This window comes from Nomascus leucogenys, chromosome 16 (assembly GCF_006542625.1).
Source record: "Nomascus leucogenys isolate Asia chromosome 16, Asia_NLE_v1, whole genome shotgun sequence".
Taxonomy (NCBI): domain Eukaryota; kingdom Metazoa; phylum Chordata; class Mammalia; order Primates; family Hylobatidae; genus Nomascus; species Nomascus leucogenys.
This window is the reverse complement of record NC_044396.1, coordinates 85,070,997-85,088,403: the sequence shown is the minus strand read 5'-3', so window position 1 is coordinate 85,088,403 and position 17,407 is coordinate 85,070,997. Positions and strand designations below refer to the sequence as shown.

Here is a 17,407-nt window from a genome sequence, read left to right as displayed (position 1 = left end):
CACTCATTTATGTGAGCACTACAATAAATCCTAGGCACTGTACCAGGAGATGGAAATAAAATGGTAGCAATGTGAAACTCAACCCTCTGATCAATCTACTTTCCATGCAGCATTAAGGCCTTTTTTGTTCATTTAATTTATAAATGTGCTCTTGTTATTTCCCTGCTTAATATATCTCCATGGCTCCCCATGCACTTAAGAATTACCTCAAACAAGGCTCTCCATACTCCAGCCTTTATCTTCAGCCCTGTCTTCCTCTCCTGTTCTTCAGTGCCTCCTCAGCTGGCACCATACCCACTGTTCCACTAGGGACCATGCCCTCTCCCATGCATGTCAAGTTCTGCACTAGACAATTTAAACTACATGACATTCAGTCCTAAGAACAGTTCTGAAAAAGTGTTGCTTCATTTGATTGGTCAGGTTGTTGACAGCCTGACAGCCCTATTTATAGCTCAATTTCTGTGAATGGTACCCCCCAGAGGTGTGCAGTGCATAACCTGCATGTCTGTACATGGTGGTCCAATCTGCAAGATATGCATAGCTTTGTGCATATTATTATCCAACCTTTCAGAGAAGGAGATTCATGGAATTCATAGAACCTCAGAGGGGGTTAGAATCGTGGCAAGGGTATAAATGTTATCTGATGTCTGCCTCTTTCAGAAGCTAAAATTCTCTGTAGAACATTCCCATCAAGTGGTTACCTAGCTTTTGTTTAAATACCAACAATGACCAAAAGCTCTCTAAAGGAATTATGCATCTGTGGGCAGCTTTGCCTATTAAAAAGTTACTCAACTGCATTGAAAAATGTCTCCTAAAATTTGAGTTTTACCAAAACAATAGCTCTTAGCTGTATCCCACTGGCCAGACAAGTGTACTTCCTCCTCACCACAACAGCCCACCTGCTATCTGAGGTCAGCTGCCAGAGCTGCCATGCATGTGCATCTTTTCTGCCTCAGATTAACCCACTAGATCATTCTTCTCATCTTCCTCTGACCTGGATTTATGTCCCTCATCTTCTGGCTGGCATATTCCCTTGGACACCTTGGCTGCACTGTGGGGTAATGAGGAGACTTCACCCAGGTCTTCTTCCCCAGGTTAATCCCTTACTTCCAAGCATCCTAGGTTATCGTAGTGTCTCATGTGTTTTTCTAAGGTGAGAATCTTAAGCAGCACTTGTGTGAGGTTTTGTCCCACCCTACCTGGGGGTTGGAAACTCCCCTTACCCGACAAACAGAGGTCTCGAACAGCAGAGAAATTGCTGGTGGCAGCAATGCTGACATGGGCAACATCAAAGTGCCTAATGGATGGATCAACAACCACTGAAGAGAGGGCTAGGGACTGCCATGAGTCCAGAGACACTAGGAGAGAAGACAACGGACAGTCACATGCAGTTGTCACCTGGTGAGCAACAAAGACAGCCGTGTATTACCCAGTATCCCCAAAGGCAGCCTCAGGGGCATCCTCCTTGTGGTTTCCATTCCTGTGCAATCTTATAGCTTGATCCGTCTTTCCATTCTACAAGTATTTATTAAATTATTTATGAGCCAGACTCTGTGCTCAAGCCTAGGAATACAAAGGTTGAAAACAGAATGAAACAAACAGAAAGCATGGCTGTTTCTATTAAGCAGCTCATAGTAGTGGGAGAGAAGTTGAGAAGAAAAGAAAAACATCATGATATAATTGTTACAAAGCAACAGTTAAAAAAATACGAGGTAATAATGATACTAACAGACATATCAGGTTAATCATGTGGCACTATGCTGAGGTCTTTACAGACACTACATCAGTTGCTATCAGTTGTTTTCTGTAAGGGACACTGTGGAGTGCCATCTATACCCCCTGCAGGACTGAGACTCCTCTGCAGGACCAAGGCTCTCATTTCCCCAACTGTTGTTAAGCTGATGGCTGGCAGCTCCCAACTGAGTCTCTCTTCAGGAATTGCCTTTGATCTAAGAGAACTGCCTCCCCTTCCCCAAGGACAGCCTGCATCCCAACACTGTCCATGGGGGTAGATAAAGGTTCGTACCGCCAGCCTCAAGACGGAACAAATCTGAACGGCCAGCCTAGCTTCAGAGCTCACTGGAAGATCAGTGGGGCCATCATTTGATTTGCATCAAAGTTCTTCTTCCTCTGGCCAATCCTGCCCCTCACTTCCTTCTATATCCCAAGCATACTCTGCACCAAGCTTCTTGCATGCAAATCTCCATCTGAGAGTCTGCTTCTCGGAAAACCCCAGCTAAGACATCTTCCTTTATATATGAAGAAAATAAGACACAAGAGGTTAAAATGACCGGCCTGTGAGGGCACTGTTGCTGCTCAGTGGAACAGGATTGGAATTGGCCTTTGTATGTAGTGAAGCTTGTGCTCTTCAACTGCTCTCTGGTGCTGCCTCCCCAGTCCTGTATGTAGGACGTGGCCGTCTCAGCACGGGGGAGGGAAGCACAGGTGTAGCAGCCACAGAGATGGCTTGGGCAGAGGTGAGGAGGTGAGCTCGTCCCATCTGGTGCAAGGGCCATGCCTAAAGCCAGACCGAGTGAGGGGGATCCTGAGTTTCCACTTAGGTTTCCACTGAGACAAAGGACTGTGAGTCTAGGTCAATGGATGTATCATACTTTCCACAAATAACACTGAAGAGCTTGAAAGGCTGCCTCCCAAGACAGGCTTCCATGATCATTTGGGAGAGCTGATTCCAGAACACCCCTGGAGAGATGTTCAGTGGGGCATCAGTGATCATTAATAAAGAAAATCTCTCTCTCTCTGTAACACACACACACCTTCTTGCTTGCTTTTGTGCTTTCTTCTTTCTTGTTTTCTTGCTTCTTTTCCCAGAAGACCACAGTAGTGTGTCATTTAATAAATATTTGGTAGCATTTACCTTGTGTTAGCAGAACACTATGGCGATCTCAAGCATAGCACTTTGAAGTTTACAAACCATATTCACTTCATCATCATGTTTGATCCCGACAGCACCCAAATGAGGGGTTGGGTAGGGGCTCTAGTGCCTCTTTCACAGAGGAGGAGTCAGAAACTCAGAGAAGTTATATGACATTTTTCAGAACATGGAGTTGGAAAATAACTAGGCCAGAACAGAATCAGGTGTCTTGGCTCTAAGTCAATGCTCCATCTATCCCGTCTGAGTTTCCTATGCAGCTGAGCACCTTTTCCAGAACATTATCATCAGGTATGAAAGGGTCTTTGCCTTTGATAACACCCTGCTCTTAGCTATACAGGGAAGTTTATAATTTTTATCTTAAACCTGTCTTTGACAACCAGCACACTGGTGGAGAGTTCACTAAAATTAGACTGGTAAATAAAGCAGCAAAACAATCTAGTGCCATGTTTTGGTTGCTCAAGCTGCTATAACAGAATATCATAGGCTGGGTGGCTTAAACAACAAACATTTATTTCTCACAGTTCTGGAGGCTGGAAGTTTGAAAGTGGGGGGCCAACATGATTGGGTTCTTGGTGGTGCCCTCTTTCTGCTTGATGGATAGCTGTCTTCTTGCTGTATCATCACATGGCAGAGAACAGAAAGACCAAGCAAGCCCTCTGTTGCTTCTTCTTAGAATGGCACCGACCCCATCATGAGGGCTCTGCACCCTGATCAGTGCCCAAAGTCCCCACCTTTTAATAACATCCCATTGGAGGTTAGGGTTCCAACATATAAATTTGAGGAGGATGCAAACATTCAGTCTATGACATGTCTATACTTTTTTACATTAAAAAAAGAAAGAAAAAATAAGAGAGAGAAAAGATTCATCCAGAGAAGTTGCCAAATAACATAACCAGTTTCACACAGGCCCGGCAAGAGGAAGGTAAACCTCCATACTCTGTCCTGGAGCAGTGGGTGCCATCCTAAGACTGAGGAGCTGTGTCTTCCTGAACTTGGGACCTGGCTTGACTGCAAAAGATGCTGGGCTTTCATTTTCTTAAGCGTCCTCCACATGTTGCTATTTTCATGGTCAATATAAGGGGCATTTTTGCAACATGACCAAACTGAGCTGCATATTTTTAGAGGGTGAGAACACTGCAATTTTAGAGAAGTTCTATGAAAGGGTTTTAGGGCTAGACTCACCAATTATGGTCTTAAAATGGATGCCTTGGCCATATTCCGTGTTTAGGTTAATGTCTGGGAGAAAGCACTATAATTAAAGAGTGAATTTCATCTCTGAGTGAAAGCCAGTTCATCTGTCACCATTCCAGGGCCTGGAGCCAAGTCCTGCCATTCCCTCCACCTGCCACTGTCCCCTGGCCTGCATGAACCCCTGGATGAGCCACTGCTTTTGTGCAGAATCCAACATCTGGGAGGTCCACAAGCATCTCATGAAAATTCTGAGAACAAACTCTTTGTGGAGGCAGAAGGATGACGAAGCAGGAAAGTTGGGGCTCTTGGCAGCATTTTGTGAGAGTTTACTATTTGCTTGGAACTTGCAACACTGCTGCATTTAGCATTCATGATAACCAATATGGTGGGTACTGTCACTGTCCAAGTTTACAGACAAGGAAACAGACGATCCAGTAATACACCCTTTTGCTTAGCCAATCGGCTTAGCCAGTGTTAGCATGGCTAATCAAGTGGCAGTGCTAGCTAGGGCTGGAGCCAGTTCTTGCAGGTACAGAACCCAGAGTTAGTACATCACAGACTTCCCCTCCAGATGAATGAGGTGGTAGCAGCTTCCAAGCTCACCCAAAGTGTCTTTTCCTAAAAAATAGAGTCTATGGTTTATTGATTAATTTTTATTTTGTTTTTTCATTTTTCTATTTTTAGTTCATAGATTGCAATGCTAGTGTCATTTATTTTAAAATATAATCTCTCCTTTAATTCAAAATGCATGCTTATTGCATCGTGAGTACTCATCTGTAAGTGAATTTGTTTGGGTGGCTGTTTCTTCTTTTCCATGAATGTCTTTGCAAATCCTGGCTCTACCTCCATCCTGCTTAAACCATAGTCACTCTGTATTTTATCATCAAATGGTAAAAGTTTCTCCACATTGCTTTGTTTTGTAAAATATCTCCTTGGCTATTTATTCTTTTGGATAAAATTTACCATTTCAAGGTTCGAGAAAGCTTCATTGGGTTATTACTTGGAATGATCTCAAAGTTAAACACTAATTTGAGAGAAAATTTTTTTAATTTGAATGTTATTTAATATTATACTTAATATTTGATGCCATTAAGAATAGAATATGATATTATTCCACTATATTTTCAAAATGGTTATTGTTGACATAGAGAAAAGCTATTTACTTATGTGTTTATATTTTCTAACAGGACAACTTACTAAAATCACCATCAATGAAACTCACAGACATGGGTGAGACCAAACTGGTTCAAGATACTTTATCCTCTTAGTGGAGTATGGGTCCCCTTTACTGACCCTGAGTGGCCACCTAGACTGGTTGGTCTAAAGATTCGACTGGAAGATTCCTAGTTCTCTGTCTCAATGCTCCAGGCTCCCTTGACACTACCTTCCTTAAAAAAAAAAAAAAAGAACTAAATTAGACATATTTCTAACAAATACCTCATTAATATATGCCTATGCCTTTAATTGTCTTTAATCCCATCATAAAATTATAAATTCAAGTCCTATTTTTATAGTCCAAAATTGTAAATTAAAGTTCTATCCTTGTCTAAAATTATAAGTTCGAGTTCCATCCTAAAACAAATCCCGATCAGGGTCAAGTCCCAAATATAATTTAGACTTGAGTTCTCCAAAAATGAAGCTAATACTAAAAATCTGCATCCACTAAAATACTCAATCTGGTCTAATTCTAGTTTTTGTTTGTCTGGCTGGCTATATTTTTGGTCTATGTAACAATATTTGGCCCAAGAAAAGTTAAAGACTTTAACGGGCACAACAAAAATCTTGTAAAAAATCTCCAAACTAATTGATCTACACACTCAATGGAAACAAAAGGACTCCATAAACTTAAAAAAAAATTTAAAAACACATAAAAAAACTTACAAAGTCAATTCGTGTTTTCTTCCATCCCCGCCTCTCCTCCCCCTTCTCCCGGTCTTACTCCTCCTTCCAGCTCCACTCCAGTCCCATGACATTTCAGATTTAGCATAAAAATAAAGTCCATAATTTTAAAGGCCTAAATTAAAAAGGCTCTGTCTTTTGAACTCTGCCTGCCTTACCAAATTCTTGCAATAAAAAATAAATCATCCCAAACTAAAACAACAAAATACCAGACAGCCAACCTCCAGTCAACACTTCAACAAATATCTCCCTGGGTGACAGGAGTTTACTAAAAAAAAAAATTAACATGAAAATGGCCAAAATAAAATTCTGAAACCTTAAAACGTGCCAGGTTTTCTGAGATTCCAGCTGACTACATATTATGGCCCATTCTAATACACATTTTAAAACCACTGGCCAAATCACATTAAAAAATTCAAAACTGAAATCATGATTCATGATTCAAAAAACCTACAACTCAAAAATTAACATTTCATCTTTTTTTTTTTTTTTTTTTTTTTTTTTTTTTTTTTTTGAGACGGAGTCTCGCTCTGTCGCCCAGGCTGGAGTGCAGTGGCGCAATCTCGGCTCACTGCAAGCTCCGCCTCCCGGGTTCACGCCATTCTCCTGCCTCAGCCTCTCCGAGTAGCTGGGACTACAGGCGCCCGCCACCACGCCTGGCTAATTTTTTTTTTTTGTATTTTTAGTAGAGACGGGGTTTCACCGTGGTCTCGATCTCCTGACCTCGTGATCCGCCCGCCTTGGCCTCCCAAAGTGCTGGGATTACAAGCGTGAGCCACCACGCCTGGCAACATTTCATCTTTTAAATTATTTGCCTATCTATTTTTTCCTGTTTAAGTCTACTGACTTTTCTACTAATATCAAAATAAAACGGACTATTCATAATATTAATAGGCTCTCTGTTGTGTGGTTACTTTGAAAACAGGACCAACACTATATTCCAATCTAGCAAGGATATGCCTCCACGAGGCTGTAGATTGAAAACCTGCGGTATTAACTAAGTCAGCTGTGTATATTTGTTCTTTCAATCGTGTATTCATTCAACAACTGTTTAAGGGGCCTCCTCTGATACTTCAGGACTGTACCTGACAGCCAGCGGTGGCAGCCTGGAAAAACAGTCTAAGAAACCAAAATATTTAAGACGATTCTTACCGTCCATCATAGTTCTCAAACTTGGGTGAGCATCAGATTCTCTTGAGAAATGTGACAAAAATTCCAAAGTCCAGGCCCAGTTCTCACTTCAAAGAGCCGGGGCCTCTGTAGTCTATTAACTTTCCTGGTGATTCTGACACACATCCAAGTTTGAAAATGACTGTGGTCTCTAAGATATCCTTTTTGGTTTTGGTTTTGTTTTGGCCATGATTGCTGGAGACACAGCTTGGGCTAGTGAAGAGACAGTTCTGAGTTCTAAACCTCACTCAGCCGGACACTGTGTGTCCTCAGACAAGTCCCTTAACTACTCTGAGAAACTCTTATCTTAAAGATCTTTGTGTTACGCATTGCCCTTGTCCATGATCTCTAATAAGCATAACGTCTCTCAGTAGATGACACATGGACCATTGCCTTTGTGGGGTAAATTAATCCATCAGCACCTTTGCTCTAGGCCCTTGGATCCAGGTCTCAGGAAAGGAGTCCTTTTCCTCCAGAGCAGGGAGAAGATGGAGTAGGAGGGAGAGGTGAGCCGAGAGGAAAGCTGGACAGGTTGGCTCCTACAGAGTGACTGTCCTGCCTGGTAAGAAGGGATGCCCCTCCGTGCTCACTGGCATGCTCCCTAGTGGTGTGAGACCACGCAGCCCTCTGCACACCTCCCGGGAAGCCAACGCTGGTTAGAGAATAAAGTCAGGGTCCCCTTATATTGCCAGAAACCACAGAAGAGTTGAACACACCCAGCAGCTGACACTAACAATTGGCTGTGAGTGTATGTCAAAATGGGACACAGTAAAACAGCCAGAGTACACTGTGTGACTTTGGACAAGCCACTCCCGTTCTCTGAGCCTCAGTTTCCTCATCTATAAAATGGTGATATTAAGAGACTGTCTCTCCTAGGGTTATAACCACAAATGAATGAGTTACTAGACGTGAGCTGCTGCCCAGGGGAAATACTCAGCAAACACAGCCACCTTCACCATCTCTGGGTCAAGCTGCTTGGTTCCTGATGCAGTTTGGACACTGTCTTTTCAAAATGATGCAGCTCTCAGCCTGGATAGACGTACCAGGGGTGTTCTTTAAGGGGCACAGGAGCCCAAACTACTGTCAGTGGTGTCCCCACCAAACATCTCTCTCCTGACTTCCACCTGACCCCTCCTCCCCTCGCCCCACTGTCCCCCTGTCCCCCTGTCGCAGGGCAGCTTGCTTCCTGCCCAGGAGGGCCTCCACAACCTCTCACCTCCTGCGCAGTGTGCTTGCCAGTGCCACGGGCAGGGCCTCAGTTTTCATGGGAAACTTGATGCTGAATTGCAGTAACATCTATAAACATCAGTGTTTCAAGGTTTCACGAGCTTAGCATGTCCCAGAATGACGCCATTACTGTCCCCCAGTGCTCCGTTTCACTCCTACACCGTGTTCTTTCTTTCCTCAGGGAATATTTCCACCACTCACTCCATTGCCCAAACCAGAAATCCTATCATCCTTATTGCCTCCTCCCAGTGGCGTCTACGTGCTCAGCCCCTCTGGGAACTGTCTTTTCTTTTCCACCTAGTTCTGGCCTCACCAATTTCACTGCAGTTACCACGCAGGCTCCAAACAAGGGCCTCCTGATCATGAGTCTCAGCCCACTCAGGCCATTCTCATGCTGGTGCCGGGATAACCATTTGAATATCCGCATCTGGTCACGGCACTCACCACCTATGGTCCTCCAGGGTACCAGGCAGATCTGTGGTTGGCAGGGTCAGTCACTCCAGCTACATTGCAACCCTCCACTTTTACAGGGTGGTCCTGTGTGTCCCCTACTCTCATCCACTCACCAAACACAACACACAATCAAAAGTGAAAACAGTATTGATTTACAGTGTAATTTCAGTCACTTATGTTAACTAGCACTGATCTTCATAACAGATGGGGACATTGAGGCACTGGAGGAAAGACCACAGGATACTTCCCCAGATCATAGAGACACCACCTAAGGTTATAGAGGCATTGTTCAAGGTCATAGATGCACCCCCAAGGTTACAGAGGCACCCCAAGCTTATAGAGACAGCCCCAGGTCACAGTGCAGAACTCAGTTGAGGTCCTACCAGCAGGGCACAGGGACTGTGCTTTTCTTCTGCTGTGCTATAGTCTTGGACCTCCTCATTGAGGTGGTAACTGACAGATCAGCCCTCATTCCCAGCAGCTAATAGGCACCTTCCCAGCCCTTATCCAGCCCCACAGCATGATGGCTAAAGGTCTTGGTGACTCTTTCCGTGAGTATGAGTAGCTCACCAGCAGGCCCTAAGACCTTGGAGGAGAATATGCCCTTGGAAGTAAGAGGACCTGCCCTTTCCATAGGCAGAGGGGCAACAGTGGCCCTGAAGGAAGAGAGACTCATGGAGGTCACACAGCCTCTTTCCTCTATGACCAGATAGACTAGCAATGAGTGCTACTATCTATTTAGCAGGCAAGAAGTGCTTGAAAAGTCATGTAAAGATTAACTGGTTCCATCTAATGGTAATCCATTGAGATGAACTGTCCTAACCCTACTTTATAGGAGGGAAAAGGGAGGTTCACAGAGGGCCACTGACTTGCCCAAGACCAAACAGCTGAAAGGCAGCAAGTCAGTATTTGCACCCAGGACAGCCCTATATGCTGATATCCCCCTGCAAACCAGAGCTGCTGGGGGGACAAGGGCAGAGGAGAAGGAAGGGTCTGGGAGGGATGATTGGGGCAGCAAAGAGGCAGGAGGTGATGGGGCAGCTTGGGTCACCTCACAACCTGGAGGCAGCATGGCTGCAGTCTCTGCACGGGCGGGCCTGTGGGTGACATGGAGGCACTTCTGTTCCTTTCTAGAAAGCATCATATCCCCTTTTATAAAGTTTAATTTTTATTTTTAACTGACAAATTATAATTATACATATTTATGGGGTATAATACAAGGTTATGAAATATGTATATGATGCAGAAGAATACTTTTTGAGATCTATTGCACAGCACAGTGACTATAGTTAACATATGGCACATTTCAAAACTACTAAGAGAATCAATTTCAAATGTTCTCACCACAAGAAAATAAAAAGTATCCGAGGGATGGCTTTCATTTGATTGATTTAATCATTCCACAATGATTCCCCCTTTTAATGGATACTAAGTAGAAAAAAAGTTATGCTAGAATATATTTGAAATTTTCCATTGATACGTAGATAATCATGTTTAATTCTACTTTCTTCCCTCCTTCACTCTCTCCCTCCCTCCTTCCTTCTTTATTTCCTTTCTTCTCTTTCTTTTTTCTTTCTTCCTTCCCAGACATCAGTTAAAGTGAAAATGTTTATTTCAAGGTTTATTTTCAGCTGTTAAAAATTGCCAAAAAGCCTTTCAACTGGAACCACCATCTTCCAGTAATTCGCCAAAATGACAAACACAAAGGGAAAGAGGAGAGGCACCCAGTATGTTCTCCAAGCCTTTTGGAAAACATGGAGTTGTTCGTTTGGCCAGGTATATGTGAATCTATAAGAAAGGTGATATTGTAGACATCAAGGGAATGGGCACTGTTCAAAAAGGAATGCCCCACAGGTGTTACCATGGCCAAACCAAGAGGTTACAGTGTTCCCCAGCGTACTGCTTGCATCGTTGCCAATGAACAAGGGCATGATTCTTGACAAGAGAATAAATGTGAGTATTGAGCACATTAAGCACTCTGGGAGTCGAGATAGCTTCCTGAAACACGTGAAGGAAAATGATCAGGAAAAGAAGCTGAAGAGAAAGGTACCTGGGCTCAACTGAAGTGCTAGCTTGCTCCATGCAGAGAAGCACACTGTGTGAGAACCAGTGGGAAGGGCCAGAGCTGCTGGAACCTATTCCCTATGAGTTCATGGCACAGTAGGTGTTAAAATAAAATAAAAGACCTCAGACTGTAAAAATATTTCTCTTCATTGAGTAGAAGTGTGATGTCCTCTCCCCCAAAGAAATATTTAAAGCAAATTTTAATTGTTTCTGAATTTATTGTGTAATGTCTTTGCTATTCAAATTTAATGTATTGCTTGCTGAAAGATGTGAGGTGGCTTATTGAGCAACAAATTAATTGCTTAGAAAGTGGCCAGATATTATTTATGAAATATTTGTACTGGTTTAAAGATAGTCCCACTAAATCATCATGGAAGAAATAAAATAATTTACATTAAAAATTGCCAAAAAAATTACACATCACTGTAGAGCTACATGCACCCCGCAGGCAGAGGTCTGCCGCTCGCTGGCAGGTAATGACAGGTGAGCTTCTGCTCTGGCCATTGCCTTCCTCATTTGAAAAACAGGCGGAAAGTGCCTCCAAGCATTTTTGTATCAGATCCAAGAGTAGAAATGTCAATCCAGTAGCAAATGCCTGACACTCTCTCCAATGTTCAAATAATCACAGATCCATCCCATTTATTATATAAAAAGATCACATGACTTTCTTAGGACTCATCAAGAATAAAGACAACAGTGAGTCTAAGCTCCAAGGCATCCATAGCCTTCAGGATCCTCACCCTTCTTCTCGCAATCAAAACCAAGAGGAATTTCTTTCAGCTCCTCAGCACTCATCAAGTGATTGCTCCTGAATATGGAATAGCTAGAAAATAGAAGAGGTGGTTTCCACACCTGCACAGGCTGGCTGGGGCAAACCGCGACATTCCGAAACCTTTCAGGCAGGAAAAGTCTTTCAGGACCCAGCAAACCTTCATGATCCCTGTGTTAAGCAGAATAAAAGCGACTGGAAGCTGCCTTGGAGGCCTGTATGGCCACAGGGCACTTGGTGGAAGGAAGAGCCCAGGGCACATCTCAGCCTGTCGTCATCTGATGGAGACAACACTGCACTGAGACATCCTGCTTTCTCACCAGAGACCATCATTCAAGTGAGAACCAGAACATAGTGGCCTATGTTTGTTCTTAACAGCATTTATCAAAGACCAGATGTTCCTTTGATAACAGAAGGAAAGAAGACAAAATAAAGACACCCTTGTAATTTTGTGGTTATTTGCAGAATGAAAATGGGAGGAGAGCTACTGGTTGGTTCAGCATTTCTCCAGGAGAAATTCTTTACACTTGCAGCAGACACTCCTGGGCCTCTTTTAACATTCACAACCCTAGAAAAATACCCAGACATCCTGACCTCTCCATTCAGCCTCCAAATACCTACTTTTGAGCTCTTCAGTGAGCACACTCTTATCTTCAACTCTGCATCTCAGTGCTTAGCAGAGGGGTGAAAGTAGGTGTCATGGGTTGAACTGTGTCCCCCCAAAATTCATACATTGCAGTCCTAACCCCTAGGTCCTCAGGATGTGACCTTATTTGGGATAGACTCTTAACAGACATAATCAAGTTAAAATGAGTTCATTAGAGTATGCCTTAATCCAATGGTGGTCTGATGTCCTTATAAAAAAGGGAGATTTTGACAGAGACACTTGCACAGAGGGAAGATGGAGTGAAGAGGCGCAAGAAGAGGGTGCCATCTACAAGCCAAGGGGAGAGGCTGGGGACAGATCCTTCCCACAGGGACCTTGGAAGGAATCAACCTTGTCTACACTTTGATCTCAGACTCACAGCCTCCACAGCTGTGGGAAAATGATGTCTGTTGTTGAAGTTACCCAGTTCGTGGTACTTCGTTATGGCAGCTGCAGCCAAGTAACAGAATAAGTGTGTGCACTTGGTGACAGCATCCACTCACTGATTTACAGAGGGCCTGCCCTGCCCCAGTGCTGCTCTCTAGCATAAAATGCTCATCATACTGATACTTCCCACCCTATCGCATGCACATATTCAAATGGCTCATAGGGTTGAAGCATCTCCTGTACGAAGTGGCACAGACATAATGTGATGTGCTCTGTGTGTTGTCTCCTTCCATCCACACGCAGCTGTCTGATGTGGCTCTTCTGGTCACTCCTGCTCTAAGAGGTGGCATTGCATGTTTTAAGGAAGGACCACTCTGGGGCACTCTGCCTGGCCAGATCCCAGCTCTGCCTCCTGCCAGCTCTGTGACTCGGAGTAAATTATACTCTAACTCTCAATTATTGGTCTTTTGTTTTAATTTGTGAACAGGAACAGTTTTACCACCTGAACCATAAAGCAGAGCTTCTCATACAGCGAGAGTCACAGTTTGCTACTGATCCTTCCAGCCTGTGGGAGGGCAAGGGGTGGAGGGAGCTAGGGTTGGTCCCATCTTCCCATCTGTTTACCCCAATGAGTCATGCAGTTGTCATCATCCCCTGTGTGTGCCACAGCATGATAAATCAGGGAGCTCTGGGCACAGGCTGAAGGCTGAATAGAGCCATGCAATGCCTGCAAACTGCTTGGCACAGCCATACTCACTAACATTTGTTAAGGATTTGACCTCCCATACATCAACCTCCAGAGCCTGAGCTCTCACCACTGTCTGCATTATTGAATGCATGATGGCATCTCTGCTGTCACTTGTAAAATAGGGCTTTTTGAACCAAAATTTAATATTAAGAATGAATATTGATAATAGTGATGTTACAGTTGCTACCCCCTCATCTTCCTGGAAAGAAATGCTGTCACATCAAGATGGTCCCACAGGCAGATATAGGTCTGGTTGTGTAACCCAGGAGGACGAGAAAAGACCCACATAAATGATTGAGGGATACAGAAGGAAGGACAGAGAAGATATAAGCCTTCAGGACAAGGATCAGTGAGCTTCTTCTCACTGAGAAGACAGTAAATATCTTCTGAGAAGAAAAATCACTGAGAAGATAGTAAAGAGCCAGACAGTAAATATTGTAGGCCTCACCAGTCACATTTGTTCTCTGTTGCATATTCTTCTTTTTTTTTGCACCCCTTTAAAAATGTGATAGGCCTATTCTTCGCTCCTAGACTACACAAAAACAGGCTGCAGGCTGCAGGCTGCTGTTTTCTGACCTCTGACCCAGAAGGCAGATCTGAGACAGAGCATGAACCCAGTCGTTATGTACCTCAGTGGGTGGGGAGTCCACATCTGGGAACCAAAAATCTTACAGGCAGCTTGACAGGGAGTTTGTAAGTTTTTTCGAGGAATAAGGAGGAGTATAAAGGATGCCATCTGGAAGGCAAAATATTGTAATTTTATGACCTGCTGATAGTGGTCCTTCCTAACTGGGGAAATGAATGTCCTTTTGCAAAATAATGAGGAGAATAGATTCTAGTTTTTTTTTTAAATTATTCTTATTTGATAGGATGAAAGGGTAGCCACCACATACCTTCCCCCGGTCAAAAAGCAGAATGCCAGCCCACCTGTCCTTTCTGCACCATCTTGGCCTTTCTCACTCTGGTCCAGACTCCTGCTCATCCTTCTCTCTGAAACCAACTCACGTTGTCGCACTGCTACCCCCTGAACCTGTCTCATCCTTCCCCAGCCTCCTGTGTCCCAGAAACCAGGGTCCTTACCATGACTGTAATGTCCCCTCCTTCACTCTGGGCTGCAGTCCTGGTTCTTGGAGGCCCAACCCTCTGACAATGAAATCTTCTAGTCCTTCTCATCATCCTTAACTGAGAATGCCTAGTCATTCTCCCATATTCCTCAAGCCCATTGCCACTCCAAATCCTGCTAAAATCTTGAGTGGTTTCATCATCTTAGGGAGAGTAGAAGCCCATTTGAAACTCTGGTCTCAGTTTCTTGTCTGCTTCAATCCTAGAGACCTTCGTTTCCACTCCATTCCAGCCAACTGCCTCCATGATCACACCCCAAACCGTGCCATGGCATTGAACTCCATCACCATTTAAATTGTAGTTTTCCTAAGCTGCACTTGCTAATATGGACCACAGTTTTCTTTCTTCGTAGCACATTCACACTTCAGCCCACTCACACCAGCTCTTTAATTTCACTGTGATTTCTACTCTCCCACCCACTCCATGGTATCCATCCTCACTGGCTCGTCATCCAACCGAGACCTCCCATTGGTCCATTATCTCAGCTTCCCTTTGAGCAATGTCCTCAATTCTCTTCCTCCCAATGGGACTAACCCGATGGGCTCTCTTTTCCTGCAGCTCGTCTCAGTCTGCTGAGCATGGGTGAAGAAATTTCCCATGGCCACAGCTGAACACACTGGTGCCTTTACAACTTGTGGACCTTCAGCTTCAACTGACCCCCGGCACAGTTTGATCACTTGGTCCCCTCTCTTCCATTCCTGCTTTCAGTGCTTGCCACTCTCTCAGGCCTAGACCTCATCCATCCCCTTCTGCTCTCAGCCAGTGCCTGACCTCTGGCCTCCCAGAGCAAAAAGGGGCCATATGTCAATATCTGCTTCAGCTTCCTTCCCCATCATCCCCTCTATAAGCCATTGTATCTTTCCCTCTTGATTTCTCCTAATACAGAAGAAGGGTGTCCGTTGGAAGTCAATCCTTCCATCTGTGCTCTAGAGCTCATTCTTCCTCACCCCTTCTGAGGCCTCCATCTATCAATTACCCCCAACCCAGCCCCACTCCCATTCTTCCTATATCTTTAGTGTGTCCCTCGACACCGACACTTTACTTTTTGCATAAGAACATGCTGAAATATCCCCCTCATAAGAAAAACACTTTAACCCAAAGTTTCTCATCTCGTGGTCTGGGTTTCAGGTGACCCATTTCCCTAAAAAATATAGGCAAAATTTGATATATATGGTGGAGCATACTGTTTTTAATTCACTGTCACAAGTAGTCTATGACCTAAACATGATTACCAACTAATGTTCCACAATTCTTTTTTTAGCTGTCAATCTTGTTCTCTTACTTTTCATAGCCAAGATGCTTGGGAAAAGTTTGTAGTTTCTACTTCCTCAAATCACCACTATTGAGTTTCCTTCCTCTTTACTCCACTAAATTTTCAAAGGGCTCTTCATGACTAATTCAATGGACACTTCCAGTCTCCATTTGCCTTGAAATGATGAATCACATCTCCCCAGCCTGGGTTCCATGATAGCAAATGCCTCCCCTGTCTCCAGTGTGCCTCCCCTGTCTCCAGCTGCTCTTCCTTGTGTCTCCTCCTCTCCTCAGGGGGCTGCCCTTGACCCTTACTCTTTACATCTGACATTCTCCATGGGTGTCCTCATATCCCTACGACTTCAAATACCACTGGCATGCTAATGACCACCAAACACAACCAGGCTAGACCTCTGCCCAAGCTCCATGCTTATATATTCAGTGCTTACTGGACACCTCCAAGCAGATGTCCTTTAAGCTCAGCATGTTGAAAACTGAACACATAATCTCACTTTCACCCACAACCACATTCTTCCACTGGTTCCCCTCTTACATTCATTATCTTGGAATTGGCACCACCAGCCATGGGGCTGCCCAACTCAAAACCTTAAGTCTTGTCCTTGATTGGTGCTCAAGTGGACTGAATGTTCATCTAGAAACGACATTATATAAGGAAAGTCTGAATAAATATCATTTTAAATATAAATTTCAGATTCTACCATTATAAGTGAATATTGTCCCTGTAGCAAACACACTCCATCTAGGTCTGTAGCAAAACAGACAAACAAAAAACATAGTGCCTGAGTTTCCCTGAAATCTATCTGATACCTTCTTGCCTACCTCTCCAACTTCATCTCTCATTAGTCTGCTTCCTACCACCCCACTTTCACACCTGGTGGTCTGTCAACACACTCTGTGTTGTATGACTTTGTACACTATTAGTGTGAACAGCACTATTTACTTACAAAGTTAAGTCAATTTATTTGTAGGATAAATTCATATCATCCCTCAAAACCCAACTCAGATAATCCACTCTGAAATCCCCTTCTACAGCTGCCTCCTCCACCACCATCACCTCTAAATGCCTACTTCTTCTCTAAATGCCTAGATATGTTTACTGTTCCACTAATATACTGCATTGCAACTTGCTTATTTTTAAATTTCCCTGTTAAATCATGAGTTCCTTGAGATCAAAGACTGTGCTTTCGTTTCACTGATTCTCCAAGACCTATAATAGTAAGCAAAAAAATTAACAATAGAAATAGTAATGTAGTTGTAGTTTGCATTTACTAAGCGTTCATTATGTGCTTAACAGCAGCAATAGTACTATTTTTTTCATAAACTGCCCTAATCCATAAATAAGTATTGAATGAATGAAGTTAATTAATAAAGGAGTAATAGAATGCTAATTTATATCTCCATAAAGATTAAGATTATTATTATTCACATACTACAAAACCTCAGTAAATAATTATTGAGTCAATTAATTAATAGATTAGTCACATAGGAAGCAAATAATGGGAAGCTGATTTAATAAAATCTCACCTCTACGTGGTGTGTTCTAGTTTATAAAACACTTTTATTTAC

General features: G+C 43.4%; 1 protein-coding gene across 1 annotated transcript in view; it reads right to left on the bottom strand.

Annotated features, from left to right (window-relative positions):
• The window catches only part of TG (thyroglobulin), a 272,056-nt gene that overhangs the window by 122,450 nt on the left and 132,199 nt on the right, over positions 1-17,407 (bottom strand). The window contains exon 36 of the mRNA XM_030795400.1: positions 1,224-1,358. Coding sequence (XP_030651260.1) covers positions 1,224-1,358 — 135 coding nt within the window. The remainder of the gene's footprint in view (positions 1-1,223; positions 1,359-17,407) is intronic.